Source organism: Anser cygnoides, chromosome 4, assembly GCF_040182565.1.
Source record: "Anser cygnoides isolate HZ-2024a breed goose chromosome 4, Taihu_goose_T2T_genome, whole genome shotgun sequence".
In the NCBI taxonomy this organism is placed as follows: Eukaryota; Metazoa; Chordata; class Aves; order Anseriformes; family Anatidae; genus Anser; species Anser cygnoides.
Genome location: NC_089876.1, coordinates 41,264,191 through 41,278,642, shown reverse-complemented (window position 1 = coordinate 41,278,642; position 14,452 = coordinate 41,264,191). Strand labels below are relative to the sequence as shown.

Below are 14,452 nucleotides of genomic sequence, written 5' to 3'. Positions count from 1 at the left end.
CAATTGTCTCTGAATGGAGCTCCTGTAGGAACGGCTTTTTGTGGACCTTTGTAAGCCAATCACTCCTAAGAACAGACACCTGATTTAAGAACAGTTTGTTCTATTTGTACCTTCCAAGGCAGGCAGTTAGAATGTTTTAAATGCTTCTTGCTTAAGAAGTGGAAATTAAAATTAGCATAAGATTAGTGCTTCAAGGAAATTGCTATAGTCATTAAAAAGTCCGTGCTTTTAAACTGTTGAGTAAATGGACAAAACCAAATTTCTGATGTCAGTTTAGATGCACTATTCTCTTCCTTCTGAATATAGAAAGGAAAAGCCTTTTACCCACTTTATTTATCATCAGAGTAATATTGCGGGGAAAAAAATCCATCATTTAAGTGTAGTAGCGGGTGATACTATGATTGGGGGGGGGGGGGGAGGAATAAAGTAATATGCCAGTTTCAATAATTAAATTCAAATTGCTTTAAAATGTTAGTGCTGAAATGGTCTCTCTTTCTTTTTTTTTCTTCAGATGAAAGAAGATGATGAAAGCACAAGTTCTGGAGATGGTCCACTGAAATCAGTGCGCAAAAGAAGAGTACGAAAGGACTGAGTTATTTCCAGTTAGTATTTTTAGGTCTAGATAATAGTAACTTGTGGCATGTCACTGCAGTGGGCCTGACAGCATGCAGGTTCCTGAGATTTGAAGGGAGAAATGAGACTCATTGCGACTTAACCTCTTTTAAAGCCCTAACCTCTTTTAACCTTCCTAAACGTCGATTCCCTTTTTTAAGAAGAAATACCATCTGTGATGAGTTCGCCAATGCTTCAAATCTAGAATAAAAGTGAAATTGCAAGTTGGCCAACTGATTTAAAAATGAAGATTCTTAAGATTTGAGGATTCTTAGAGATTAGTATTAGTTGGAGATAAACTTTTACTCTAAATATTTTTAAAAACATGAGTAAATTATAATATTTTTGCAGCTCTAGCACACATTTTAGCTGTTGACACATTTCACCTAAAAGAGGATTGTGGTATAGATGTAGCATCTATAGCAGTTCACACTGCTAAGAGAAAAGGTGTTTTTTTTCCTGTGCAGAGCTAAATGCAATAATTGTTTTTGTATGATGATTTAGTGCTAGTAACAATTTTTATTGTACATTATTTATTTCCATTGATACTGTTACATGGGTAGTCATCTGTTCACTTTAGACATTGGTTACAATATTTTAAGAGCTATTTCAAAATACAATACTCATAGAACAAGTGGTTCATTGATGACTTGTTTTGCTTTCTTGAATGCAGATATCAAATCTACAGAAGTGAAATACAAATGATTTTTTTCAAACTTTTATAGCTCTCATGTTCCAAGCCAGAACGGTATAGGCTTTGTTTATAGAATACTTGCTAAGTGTACATTACATCCTGAATATTTAATAATTCTTGCTTAACATGAAATTTATTAACATAGATACAAATTTTTGATGGATTAAGTTTTGTTTTTTTTTTTTACAGATGTGAGTACCTGGGCATTCTCTTAATATAGTTTAAATAAACTGCGTATCATAAGAGAAATTTTGTTTTGTTACCGTGTTCAACTGTACATTGAAATAGTTCAACTGTATATTAAACAAACAATAAAACCAGTTACTGGAATCCTCTTGCTGCTTGGCAGCTGCCTATAGTGGTGGTATGTAAACTGCTAGCAAAAGCAGTCATATGCTAAAACTGGAGAAATACATTAGTTTATATACAACCTGACAAATTTTCTTGTGACTGGCAAGAAGTCCGTTCACTTACAAAAGAAATATTTTCTCAGCATATGAAGTCAACGACAATTTCACAGTTTTGTTTACTCTGATATTACTTTATAAGATATCTTTAACAAATGAATGCTTTTTAACTAACCCAAATGAAGAAGCCAGCCAACACAAGTACTTGTGTTGAAGCGTTCAAAAGCCAGGAATATTGGATTCTGTTTTGTGTGGAGAAATACATGGAGGGACATGGCAAAGTGCAACACTCTCATCTCCTTCGTTTATGGTCTACATGCAAAAGGTACGTAGTGACTCCAGATTCCCCCTTCTGCCTGTGACTTTTCAATAATAAATAGAAGCTGTTACCAGTGAGGTGTCCTGTTGGCAACAAAAGGACCCTGAGCAGTGAGTATGAGTATGGACTGCTGATTACTGGGACCTGTCAGGGATCATTTCAGCACTGAATTTGATTGAATCCTGTCTGAGCCTGGTAAAAGGCCTGTGGCATTGTTACAGCATTTGGGTTTGGGCTTTGGAGTTGGTTGGGTTGTTTTTGTTTTTAAATCACTGCACATTGATTTCTTAGTAATGGTATAGTTACTTCAGGGATCGGTCACCTTATAGGGGATGCTACTCTTCCCTTAAGTTCTTGAACTTGGATTTGTCTTCATTAATGCCATATCAGCATCTTTGTATCTTATTTCAGTAAGGACAGACTCATTTATTACAGGTAAAATTGTTTTAGGAGGTCATGACTCAAGAGTGCTGTTTGCAATAGTACTGGCTTTGTAAGGCCTATCTCGCTCTTTAATACTGGCTTAATGACTTCCATTACCTGGAACCTGCAGATAAAAGACATCCTCATGCACATCAGTTTACTTGGATCTAGTCTTACGCTAGTAATTAAGGGAGAAATATCAGAGCTTAGGGTACTTGAGGCTCTAGATGAGAAAAAAGGCAAAAGGGGAACCCTTCTGTTGATTCTATTAACACTGAGATTTCATCCTGTAGTTCGTGTGTGTAGTTCATTTATCACCAAACACATTTCAAGAAAAATACTTGATCCTGGTTGCTTGAAAGTGCTTTGAAATTAATCAACTAATGATAACCCTCTTACAGGGTGCCTTGCTATTAAAGCTGTCAGTCATCTTTGGAACCGCATGAGTAGCCGACCTCCACAGCCTGCATTCCCAGCAGCTATGTCGCAGCTGAGTAAGGCGGCCTTACTGACAACAGCAGGGCCCAGATGGAGAATCTTCTACATTCTGGGGAGGCTATGTAGGACTGGGGGAACATGTGAAGTTAGTTTCTTCCAACTTGATTTCCTCCTGTTAGCTTCCACTGTCATAGAGGTATGGTGAAATAAGAATTCCAGTTTCTGTCTCACATTAGAGCTAGCTAGCTGTATAGGAAAAGGTAAAATCTTCCAATTTAAAGTTAACCTACATAGATGGGCAGGTTTTAGCTTTGAAAACACTGGATGCTGTCTGCCAAGCCTTTTTGTTTGTTTTCTTTTAGCTTGAACAGCAAACTATACTAAGATTCACAAGTGGAAATAGCAAGTGAGTCAGGAACTGGAAGCTTACTGAAAATGGTAATTAACCCAGTTTTAATCTGAAGTCTTGATAATTACATCTAGTCTTTCAGACACTTCAACTGTGTAGAAACAAAATTATAACAGCAAACTTACTACTTTTCCACCTTTTGACTACAGATAGTTGCAGGACGTTTTAGGGTTTATAAATATTAAACCAAAGTGAGACAAATCAATTTTTTATTTAGTGTAAAGTCAGAAATACAACATCTTTAAAATGCTCATAAGTTAAAGGAAGGCCACAGCAGTGGGATGTAAAATGGTATATAGATGAAATGACTACTATATACAGACCAATAGATAAAATATCACTATCCAATCTTACAATACACAACTGTGATTTTAAGATTACGTGATCTTGGGAGAATTGCTGAAGTCTAACAAAGTGCATGCTCTGTCGCCACTTGGTGTTCGTGGGTATCTCCTACAGTGCAGATGAAGATGTGGAAGTGACACAGCTTTAAAGCTAAGATGGCTATAATGAAATATTTTTAGAAGTCAAGTGCTTGGGTGTTTTTTTTTTTTAATGCTCAAACCCTGGACTAGCCATGCAATTTATTCTACCTGCTAGGAATTCTTGGATGTATTCAGATTTTCAGATAGGCGGTAAAGTGACAAAGCAGTCCAGAGACATTTACAAGTAACAAGTAAGGTTAGATGGTTATAGGACCCTGTGACAAAAACAGTATCAGCCACTTGTGCCTTGGCAGGTAAAACTTTCTTCATAATCTGATTTCTTGACACAGACTCATAAGCAGCCTTTGAGACAAACTGTTAGTGCTTTGTTTGCAGTCATTTGACTGCCTGCTGACACTCCAATGAGTGCTATACCGACCTGTATGGGAGGACTCTCCTTTGGGAGGGGGAGACCTCACACTATCAGCTTACAGTTGAGAAATAGCAGCACTTAGCTGCCAAGAAGTGTGTTTTGAGATGGATTTATTCTGCCGTGACATCCACTGATTCACTTCCTGCAGCTTTATTTTACAGAATCCATCACAACAAAGTTGAATGGTTTCCTCTTCTTAAAAGGTAAAGTAAAACAGCTTCATTACGAGACAGACCTCAGCTTTAGGTAACATCCGTAAACAGGTCTGCTGTGGTGCTATATGGCAAGGTGAAACATGCAACTGAGTACTGACCTAAAACTTAGGTTTTGTATTTCAGCTTCTGCTCTTCCTTAATACTGATTACGCTAGACATACCCCTCTATGGGAAGTGCTGGTGCCCAGAATCTGGGCTGAGCTCCTTTCCAAAACCTTCTAGCAAAACCAAGCCAGTGAAAAACAGGATACCTGGATGCTAGGCATTGCTCAGAGCAGCACAGATTTGAGGCAACAGCCACTGCTGCCTCTTCTGCCTTGGATGTTTTCGTGCTGTGCCTCAAGAGGCGCTTCACAAGCTCCAGCTCTGCGTCAGGTAAACAGCTGCTTTAAGGCCTGAAGCGAGGACAAGTTTGGCACTTCAGGAACAAAGTAAAAAGGTGGCAAGGAAAGACTTGTTTTCACTACCTCTCTGTACATTGCTCACAGTGAGCACGAGGAAGAACGCTGCTGGCTTTCTATTTCTGTCAAGCTTATTACTTAGTATTTTTTTTGTAACTGTTAACTACACAACTGAAAAACTTCAGGAGGATCATACGTTATGATGCAGATGATCATTCTCTGATGAAACAAGGAAGTAAAAATGGTTTGAAGGGTAGATCTTGCAAATGAGACATATTAATATTGCATCAATTTGGTATTTCCCTGATGCTCATTGCTTATCCTTGTTCGCCTTCCCTTACCCTCCTCCTTCCAAAAAAATCCTGTAATTCTGTATACAAACCCTGCAAATAATGTCATATTGTTTCTACTTCACAAAAATTCCTAACTGGTTTATAGGCTTCTGTTTAAAGTTGCTTTGCAGAGATATGGACAGTACTATACAGTAATCTAACTATACTCGAGGTGAAAAAGGTGATGCCATTAGACTTGGAATAGTTTTATCAAGTAAGTTTTCAACACCATTTTATAACTATTATTTTGCTAGTCAAGAACACTACCCTAAGACCTCAAAGAGAGCCAACATACACATGTTTAACCTGACAAACTGAATCCAGTTTTTAACAAGATATGCTCATTTAAAACAAGTATGAAAATCTAGTAAGTCTCTATACTATATTTGCACATTGCTTAATCTTAACAATATACAAACTTATGTCTCCTGTTCATGATAATGTTCTTAATTCTGCTTATCACTGAAGTTTATAGTTTTCAGGTATCCAGTAAAGCCACAAACTAAGGTATTTTAGCTCACGAAGCCTATGCCAATTAAAACAAAAAAAGACAGCAGCAATACAATGACATCATTTGTGAGTCAACCCTTACTTCCTTTTGCTTTTTGTGTCAGTGGTTTGGAAAACACTAGATGCTGACATCAGATTTTCTATATATTGTCCAAGAACTTGGTTTTCTGATTTCAGTTTCAAGTTTTCTTCCTTAACGGCATCTACTCGTGCTGAGAGATCTGCAAAGGTGATATTATAAGAAAAAAATTAGACAGTATTGCATATAATAACAAATATATTTTATGTCCCTACATCAAACCATTCAAATCTGTTTCACATACGTGAAACACTGCTTTAAGGTATTACCTTGAATACCTTAAGGTATTCCCACTGTGTTACTCCCAGGTTTTATCTAAAACCCATTTTCCCTAAATTATGTTGTATAGTATTATATGACAAGTGTGTCACATAAACTAATTGTTAATCTGTGTTCTTTTCTTGACTTTTTGAATTAAGTTATTGCAAACTAAACTATGTGGAAACCTAAGTCCAGTGACGAGCAGACACAAAGACAGCATGTATTATGAGAATCAAGCAAGTAATACATTGCAGAAAGAAGGGGGGAAAAAGTGGCTGGCATCACTAAAATTTCTGAGACCTTGTTTATGTACCTTCAAATACACAAATGACATATATCCAGACAGCAGCACTTTCAGCCTAAGACAGGGCAGAACAGTAAGCTCCTCTTTTGCTTAATATCGTGCTTATGAAAAATCTGAGGTGCCAAACTGCTAACCTTCAAGTGTGTGCTGCAGTTCCAAAACTTGATTAATAAGCCGTGTTTTCTCTTCTAATTCCACCTGATTCTCAGCCTCAACAGCTGCAACAAATCATATGAGCTTTAATGCAACCTCTGAAACAGCTGGAAATTACACTAAGCAGAAAAAGTAACAGCGAAGAACAAGCACATAGAGAACTTATACCATCCATGTCAGCATTCATCATTGGAGAACGGGCTCTTCCCGCTTTTGAACGGCGTAGTCCTGAGAGACGGTCTGCGTAAGGGAGAAACAGACAGCTGAGGTAAGCATCACAGCGGCGAGCACCTGCCTTCCAGGTGCGTTTCGCTAATTGTTGTTAAAAAGCACTCGACAAACGCTGTTCTGCCTTAGGCCCCGCGTCGCTCCGTGTCACAGACGCGGCCCCCCGAGGAGCCGCGCTCGGGCTTGGGGACCCGCTCCGGGTTGAGCCCGCGCAGCGAGGCCTCGCTCCGGCCGCGGGCTCCGCACCGATCCTTCTGGAAGCGCCTCCCGCGGGCACCGGGGCCCCCCTTTTAATCACGGCCCCCCGGGCCCGCTTCGGACCCCTTCTCCCCTCCCCCCCTCCGGGCTCAGCGGCCGCAGCCCCCCGGGGCCCCGCAGCCTCCCCCCGCCGCCCAACGGCCGCGCCCCACCTCAGGCCGCCGCCGCCGCCGGCTCCCCGCGGGCCGCCCCGCGCCCACAGCCCCCGGCCCGGCCCGGCCGCAGCCCTGCGCCGAGCTCCGCAACGCGCCTGCGCACGGCCCGGCGGCGGGGCGGGGCGGGGCGAGCCGCCTCAGCGGGGCCGGGGGCGGGCTGTGGGTGGGGCGACGGCGGGGCAGGGCCCGGCCGCAGGTGGCTCCGGGTCCTGCCTGACCCGGCCCTCACCGGGAACGTTTACCCCCCCCCCCCCCAGCCCCTCTCCGTTTTCCAGCACAAAGACCCCGCGTTTTGAGGTACCAGGTGCGAAGCCAAGCGAAGAAAAGCCCGTAGCCAGAGGCGCTTTGATGAGCGGCCGAGCAAAGCAGCCTGCCGCCAGGCTTATCTGCCTGCCTCGCACGCTGCTCGGTAACGTATTGCCACCAAACATCCTGCCCTTTGAGGTGGTTGCTCAGGGCGTGCTCTAAATCCTACAGCTCCCAAGTCCCGAACGCACACGGAGTGACCTGATAGTATCTTACACGTTAGGGTGTGCTCCGTGTCCCCCTTAGCAGCGGGAGGCTGGTTCTAGTAGATTGTTAACCCTTTTTGCATTAGAAAGAACAATTTATTTGTTCTTGAAGCTGTCAGTATGGCAAGCCTTGCCTACAGGCTTCCTACGCTTCATAGGAGATCTGTATTTACCCCTTCCATTGATTAATTTGCCAGAAAAGCAGGGCTGACCCTGGCTCTTGTCTATGCCCTCACATAAAACACGATCTTAAACACTAGGATGGCGTTCTGCTGGGTGTTACATGTAAGTCAAGCTACAGTGGAATAGCCAGGTAGTCTTGCTCATGAGCAGCTGTAGCGACTCCAATGTGCCATTAGTGTCAGAGCTCACAAACGCACAGGAAGTCATTTACCGCCTCCAGAAACAATCAGGTTTGTTTTTTCTAAAAACCACCTTGGTAGGGATCCGGCAGGGTTTGCTTCTCTATGGTTTCCCCACTCACTGGGAAGGGCAGCAGTAATGAGGTAAATACCAATTACGTGCAGGTTTGTGCAAATCGGTTCACTTTGCTTGGCAAACTGATTTGGCATAACCTGTGTTCACAGAGCTTTTCTGCTTTGTTTTTGTTTATGAACTTACTGCTTTCTACTTCAGAGGAAATACATGGTCTAAAGAAAATGAAATGATATTAACACATTCTGGAAGTTAATTGTTTTCTCTTGTGGAGCAACATATGTGGAGCAACATAATTTGATAGTAACATCCAGTGTGCGGTTTAAAGGAGAAATAAGAGGATTCTCTTTATTGGTGGAACATCTGAACACTGCCCTAAGTAACATTCTGCTGTTCAGTTTATTAAACTATTTGTACACTTACACACTAGATCACTTGCTTCAGGTAAGCGGGTTGCTGACTGAAGAGTTAAAAAGAAAGCTTGTAATTTTTACCAGTATGTCAGAGCTCTTGAAGTCAAAGCTGAACCAAGAGCCAGTGCTAATCCCTTTCTGTCCTACTAATTCATTTCATATCCTCTAAGGCATTTTGTCAAAGCCAGGGGGCATTCATGATATTGTCGCTTATATTATATTCAATTTAGAAGAACAGCACTTCTCACTTTACAAATGCAATTATCTATACTTATACATATTCTAAGTTCCAATTAAGATTTCCTAAAACTAGTTGACATTGCTGGCAAAAGGAATTAATTTACTCAATTTCACTGTAAGACCTTTTTTTGTTTAAAATAGCAACAATCTCCCTAGGATATAAGGCATCATTAATCGTTAGCCTGAACGCATATATCTGCACAGTTACAAAACTACAGGACATTTCATTCACACCGTCAGTCTCATTGCCCTGGACTCCAATTCTAATAGTCCTTGCTGCTAATGACAAACATTTTTCAGATGTTTCGTTTCTAAAAGTCTTGTGTATGTCCTGTTTTTCCATGGTACACAGTGCAAACCAACAAGCCTTTCACTTCCTTTTTGGCACCGTTACATGCACCAAAGGCGCCTGCGTAAACTGGCTGATGACAGAGGCTTCACTGTTCACCATTAGAATAGAAACGTATTCTCCTTTTCATTAACAGAAGAAGTTATTGTACATATTTCTAAGATGTTTTCTATTTGAGCTGTACTTTTTTCTCCTTTAATATTTCCACAAAGAAAAAGATGAAAAGGATGACAATTGGCTTCATACTTTTTCCCTGCCGCACCCTTTGCGTCAAATCTTCATTTTGTTTCTCTGCAGAAATGACAGCCTCTGAGGATTTTTTTTCGTCTTGCTCTATGCTGGAATTCTGTGCAGTTATTGTTACTTTTTCCCAGCACCCTCAAAAGGCTTTTGTAGTACAGAACATCCTTGTACAAATTTACATTTACAGCTTGAAGAAAGACTTCTGTCAGATGCAGAATCTGCGTAGTTCTTAGTTTGCGCTTTTTCCAACCACATCAAATTATAAAAAAAGAACAGCTATTTTGACTTCCATTGGTGTAAGTATCATCTCTGTCCTTACTTATTGGCCAGGGTTTGGCAGTTCTTTAGGCCCCTTATGAGAATGGTTCCTCACCAGTGAGGTAACCTGTGTGCATTCAGTTGGGGGGAAAAATCTGTTTTCTTTAGAAAGCCTACAGAAAGGAAGCCTCAGAAAGCCTTATTTTCTCTTTAATGCTGAAGGGGTCCTCCTTCCAATGAAACTGCATCCTGACTTCTTCAAGGTTGTGCAGGAGTGCAGATGTTTCCGTTTTTACGCTAACTCCACCAAAATGCATTTCTAAACAGAATGGAGAACTGAACTCCTTGCAGTGTTAGGCTGTGAATATCAACATACATGACATAATGTTGGCCTGTTAACAGGTTGATCTGCCTTGTAATCATCAGCTGCAGGTTTGTTACAAATGTTTGTGGAAGGACTTTTTAGTGAGGTCCCACAAAGCTTTACTGGTAACTTGGAGATGAAAAACTATTTTGCATTTCTTTAAGTTAGGCCTAAATGTTTAGGGGGTTGTTTCTGCTTTTTAAGAAGAGGGTTATGTGTAAGAAATGCAGTCATTACTGCTGGCTTTCTGGAAACTGTATTTGGAGGAGAAAAAAGAAGAAAAAAGTAAGATAGTTTTTGGATTCTTTGCAATGAACAGAAACTTGACTTAGTGAGCATTGGTGAGAAGAGCAATGCAGAAATCTTTGCAGCTGTTGGGTGTCATCTCCCTGTTTTGTTTTATTTCTGGTTTCATTTCCTCTGTTGCTATACGTTATTTATTTTTTTTGAGGGAACTTTATCAAGTGCTGAGTTTCTTACTGAAAAGGTATTACTTTCACTAAAGATTAAAATGTTTTCACCTTTTAACAAATGCTGTTAATGAATGCTTTCCCTTGTTTCAAGTGCTTTTGATATTGCTATTCAAATACCGATTGAGAAGTTTCTGTCTTGCTACCATTTTATGTTCATCTTGATTTACATGAGAATGATTTCTTTTTTAATACCTGTGTACTTAACAACTAGAAAAGTGCTGCTGTTTTGGAAGAACAATAGCTATTAAACATTCATGGATTGCACTCAGTTAATCAGGCTCAGTGTAACCCCTTTTGCTTTTCCACAACAGCTTTTCAGTGTACTAAAGACTCTTTGATATGAAGGGTCTTTTCCGATTAGGTTATCGGACTGTACATACGTAGCGTGTTGCTCTACTTGTCCTTGTTTAGTATTTTTGTCAGTACACTCCAAGAGATGGGGGAAAGCCTTATGTAATTACACACATACTAAGTTCATTAAAACCAGTGCATCTTTGTGATCCTAGTTAAGATTTAATTATGGAACGCTTGCTTCTAAAACCTCAGGTCATCCTCAGGCAAAGTCCACTTGCTTATGATTTGGTTCAAGGTCTACATATTGTTAGCCCCGTTTCTTTATTCCTTGTTCGAGATTCTGTTGTCCACTTAAGGAACCATTTTCTCTCTCACTGCGTAAAACTTTTTGTTGTCCTCCCTGCTCTTGTGGAATCGATGTCCTTCTCCAGGCTGACAGTTACGGCAGTGAGACCCATCCTGTTTTTTTGCCTCTGTGCTCTGAAGTCATGGTAATTGGTTGTGACTTCAGCTGGGAGAGGAAAGGAAGACTGTTTGCTACAAAGCATATAACAGTCTCTTCCTGATATTGATTGAAAATTTTCTTACACCTGCCTTTCTGGCCTCTAGGTGTTGCCCTCTGGCAGAAAAAATGGACCAGGGCTATCGTATTCAGCCTGTATCTTACTGTACTCTCTCTATATGCCATCACGTTAAAAGCTTGCCTGAAAATGCCACTTATTCTCAGTTACCCTGAACTTCTTTCTGTACTTGTGAGTGACTCTCCCCACGTCTTTACTCTTGGGGGTGGTGGAAGCTCTGGTTTTGGTATCAGATCTTGCATAAAGAAGCTTTGTTTGTGTCCTAACGAGAGAGGTTTTAACTTTCTGCCTGTGTTTTCTCATGCGTGTTAACATTTTCCAACCTGCAAGGGTGCTGAGGTTAGAGAAGAGAGGAGGCTCGGGTGAGAGACCAAGCAAGCAACGCAGCAAAGAGACCCAGCTGAGACCAGGCAGATTCAAGCTCATGCAGTGTTGTGGCTGCCACGCAAAGACTAGGCAAGCTTGTGTGCTGCCCCTCATCTCTTCCTGCCACGTTACCGGCTGTGCAGCGAGTCATGAGGCCGTGTCGTAGGACAGCTTTCCCTTACCGTTCCGCTCCTTCTCACGGAGAAAGAGTCAGACCTGCAGTAACAGAGGGTTCTCCCGACAGCACAGCTTGTGCCTGCGTCTGCAGACTTGTCTGATTGTGAATGGCTAGCCTCATGACATCAGCACATGGCTATGTACTGTATAAGCTTATTGCATTTAAAAATCAGCTCCGAGGTTTTGTAAAATACGTGCTAAAGGCAGCAAGTACACTGAATTCTTTAAGCTAAAACAACAAGACAAAGCAAAACGGTCTTCTGTTTAAAAAAAAAATAAAATAAAGGACTTTTAGCATTCATTAATCAGCAATCCAAATTTCTAGCTGATGTAAATTAGTACAGCTGTATGACGGCCGAGCAGATATTATCAAGTTGATACTCTGGCCACACCTCTCTAAGTAAATTATTGTCAATTAACTCAATTTTTCTAGTATGTAGAACTATCCTACTTCCCATTCCAAACCATTTCTGTTCCACAAACTGGAAGGACAAGCGGAGGCAATCTTTGCTTTTTGTAGTTTCTTTTAAAACGGTTACTGCTTAATAGTTGGGATTTAAGTGGATCTGCTCATTTCAGTTACCACTTAATTTGCATCACTTCTTGTGAACTCTCACTAGAGTATGTCAGAGATCATCACTCCATGTTCAGGCGGAAGGGCCAGCACTATCTGTATTTTCTTTGAAAGAGGTAACTACTGAGTTAACATTTCTGGAACTTTCTTTATAAACCATGAAAGGCTATATATTGTCAGATGGTGAGTGTATATTACCATGCATTATTATAGCAAAACTCTGGTAGGCCCCACCTCCCCCGAAATCTCAAGTCTTAATTAATCACAAGGCTTATTCAACTGCAGAATTAGAGAAGTTTACATGAGGGTATTTTCTAAAGATACATTGTACCTCATACCTGGGATCTACAGGTTCGTGTGCTCACACAGTATTACTATTTGGACCATGCAATTTGTATTGTATCAGTAGGTAACTAGAGTTTCTTACCTGAATCATCTGCCAAAGAAATGTTGGTGAAAGTGCCGTCCTCCTCGTCTAAGGGTAAATCCATTTTGCTTCCTTCTTTCGAAGTTTTCTGGGAAGTGCATTAAGCATGGCCGTTTGCAGCCATTTTTCAGTGTGCACGTGACTTCTCCTGTTAAATCCTTAATGAGTCCACCACGGAGGTGTTACCCGATCCTGTTGGCAACTACACACGTCGTGCTGTGTGATATCTCGGCTGAACCTTGAGCTCCTTTCCGGAAATTGTTAAGCTAGAAGGTTGAAGAGCTGTAGCAGCTTCGTCAGATATGTGCTGCGCAAACGCTATTATTGCACGCTCTTTCTGTGAAAGAACTGTGCGTTCACCTGAATCGGGTTTTCGTTGTTGTTGTTGTTGTCTTTTTTTTCCTAGGGCTGCGTGTGGTGGTTTGCTGTTTTTTTATCTTGTGATAGGAAAAGACGGGAAGTCTTAATGTTATATGTCCAAAAATGTTACTCATAGCCCAAGGAAATGCAATGAACAGATTTTGGAGCCACAGTTTTAAAATATAATCTTCAAATACTTAGGAATGTGAGTATTTTTACTTGAACAGTCACATCAAAACCAATTGGCTAAAGTATGCAAGTAAGTTATATGTGAGCATGTGGTGTTCTGTGATAGTAGGTGGGAGGAAGGAAGAGAAAATGAGATCAAAGAAAACCCCGCTTCTGAGGGCAGTTTGTTTTCGCTTCTTAAAGAAAACTGAACATGGTTTGAACATGTATTTTAAAAAAAAAAGAAGAAATACATATACATTTAAATAGCTTTCTTTTGCACTCATGGAATAGAATATTTGTTTGCAATTAATTTAAAACTATAAATGGCCCTGGTCTTGATTAAAGAGTGTAGTGAAGGGTGGAACCACTTCCTGCTCAGGGGGTTGCATGTTCAGAGTCCACCTGACTTGGATCTTTTTTAATCAAAATTTGTATTCAGAAAAAGACCAAGTTTAGGATGTTGACAAATTTTTCTTAATTAGGAACATCTCTGAAGTCTTGCTGAAAATTGAACTTAGTTTTGTGAAGCATTGCCCAACTTACAGAAATGGTAAATGCAATGCTATTCGGTTTTTCTTCCGATCCTTTAGCTGCTCGTGTGTGTGGTTTTAGTTTTGATAAAGCTTTTCTGTTGGTGTCAGTGAAGGTACTGACGACTGATTTCAGAGATTACTGAAAATCAAGCACGTCTTGCATTTTCAGAGTAATCTTGGGTGTTACTCAAACTTAGTTCTTATCCAAGTGGAGCTAAAAATTTGCCTTACTGGTCTTGAACAGCCTGCATGTTGTGTGCTCAGTCTGTTCCGCTGGTAAAAGATGGAGTGAATGGTCCTTCCCTGTATGATCTTCTATACAGTTTTACATTAACTTGTAAATCCTGAATGACAAAAGAAGAGAAGAAGGGGAGAAAGGAGAAAATCGGCAGTTAATGCAATCTTCCACAGGTCCAGTGGAGGTTCAGCTGTTGTTCGCTGCTCTTCTCTTGGCCACTGCTGGTTGTAGCTGCTTTAATCCTTATTTGCTGTCATGTTGGAATTTGATTGTTTTTGCTCTGGTGGAAAGGATTCCATATCATTTTTTCTCCTTCTCTGTGATGCAATAGCATGCTTCAGAGCCCTCCCATTAAAGCTAGGAAGCATTTTCATCTTTTGTCTTTGTC

At 40.7% G+C, this 14,452-nt stretch overlaps 2 protein-coding genes and 1 long non-coding RNA gene across 15 annotated transcripts in view; 2 read left to right on the top strand and 1 right to left on the bottom strand.

Annotated features, from left to right (window-relative positions):
* CLGN (calmegin) overlaps window positions 1-1,636 on the top strand; it is a 28,049-nt gene extending 26,413 nt beyond the window's left edge. For 5 of the 6 annotated variants that reach the window (XM_066996683.1, XM_048074986.2, XM_048074987.2 and 2 more), the window contains one exon: window positions 512-1,636. In XM_066996683.1, the coding sequence (XP_066852784.1) occupies window positions 512-592 (81 nt within the window). In that variant the 3' untranslated portion in view covers window positions 593-1,636. The remainder of the gene's footprint in view (window positions 1-511) is intronic. The other variant, XM_013197830.3, reaches the window with a different exon arrangement.
* A 1,858-nt stretch (window positions 1,637-3,494) lies between these two features.
* On the bottom strand, window positions 3,495-13,072 carry SCOC (short coiled-coil protein). Of its 3 annotated transcripts, none has more exons than XM_013197838.3 (4): window positions 12,763-13,011; window positions 6,584-6,655; window positions 6,397-6,480; window positions 3,495-5,839 (listed from the first exon to the last, which is right to left on the bottom strand). In XM_013197838.3, exons 1-4 carry the CDS (start codon window positions 12,824-12,826, stop codon window positions 5,697-5,699), a joined length of 363 nt encoding a protein of 120 aa, XP_013053292.1. In that variant the 5' UTR covers window positions 12,827-13,011; the 3' UTR covers window positions 3,495-5,696. The 3 variants fall into 3 exon arrangements, with proteins under 3 accessions (XP_013053292.1, XP_047930946.1, XP_047930945.1); XM_048074989.2 differs by lacking the exon at window positions 12,763-13,011 and adding an exon at window positions 7,054-7,191; XM_048074988.2 differs by lacking the exon at window positions 6,397-6,480 and having other exon boundaries at window positions 12,763-13,072.
* The window catches only part of LOC106046692 (uncharacterized), a 61,797-nt gene continuing 54,565 nt past the window's right edge, over window positions 7,221-14,452 (top strand). The window contains exon 1 of one of the 6 annotated variants that reach the window (XR_010831471.1): window positions 7,221-7,465. This is a non-coding gene — a long non-coding RNA (uncharacterized lncRNA). Of the gene's footprint in view, window positions 7,466-9,194; window positions 9,545-14,452 lie in introns of those variants that run through there. The other 5 variants (XR_007167498.2, XR_010831469.1, XR_010831468.1 and 2 more) reach the window with 5 other exon arrangements.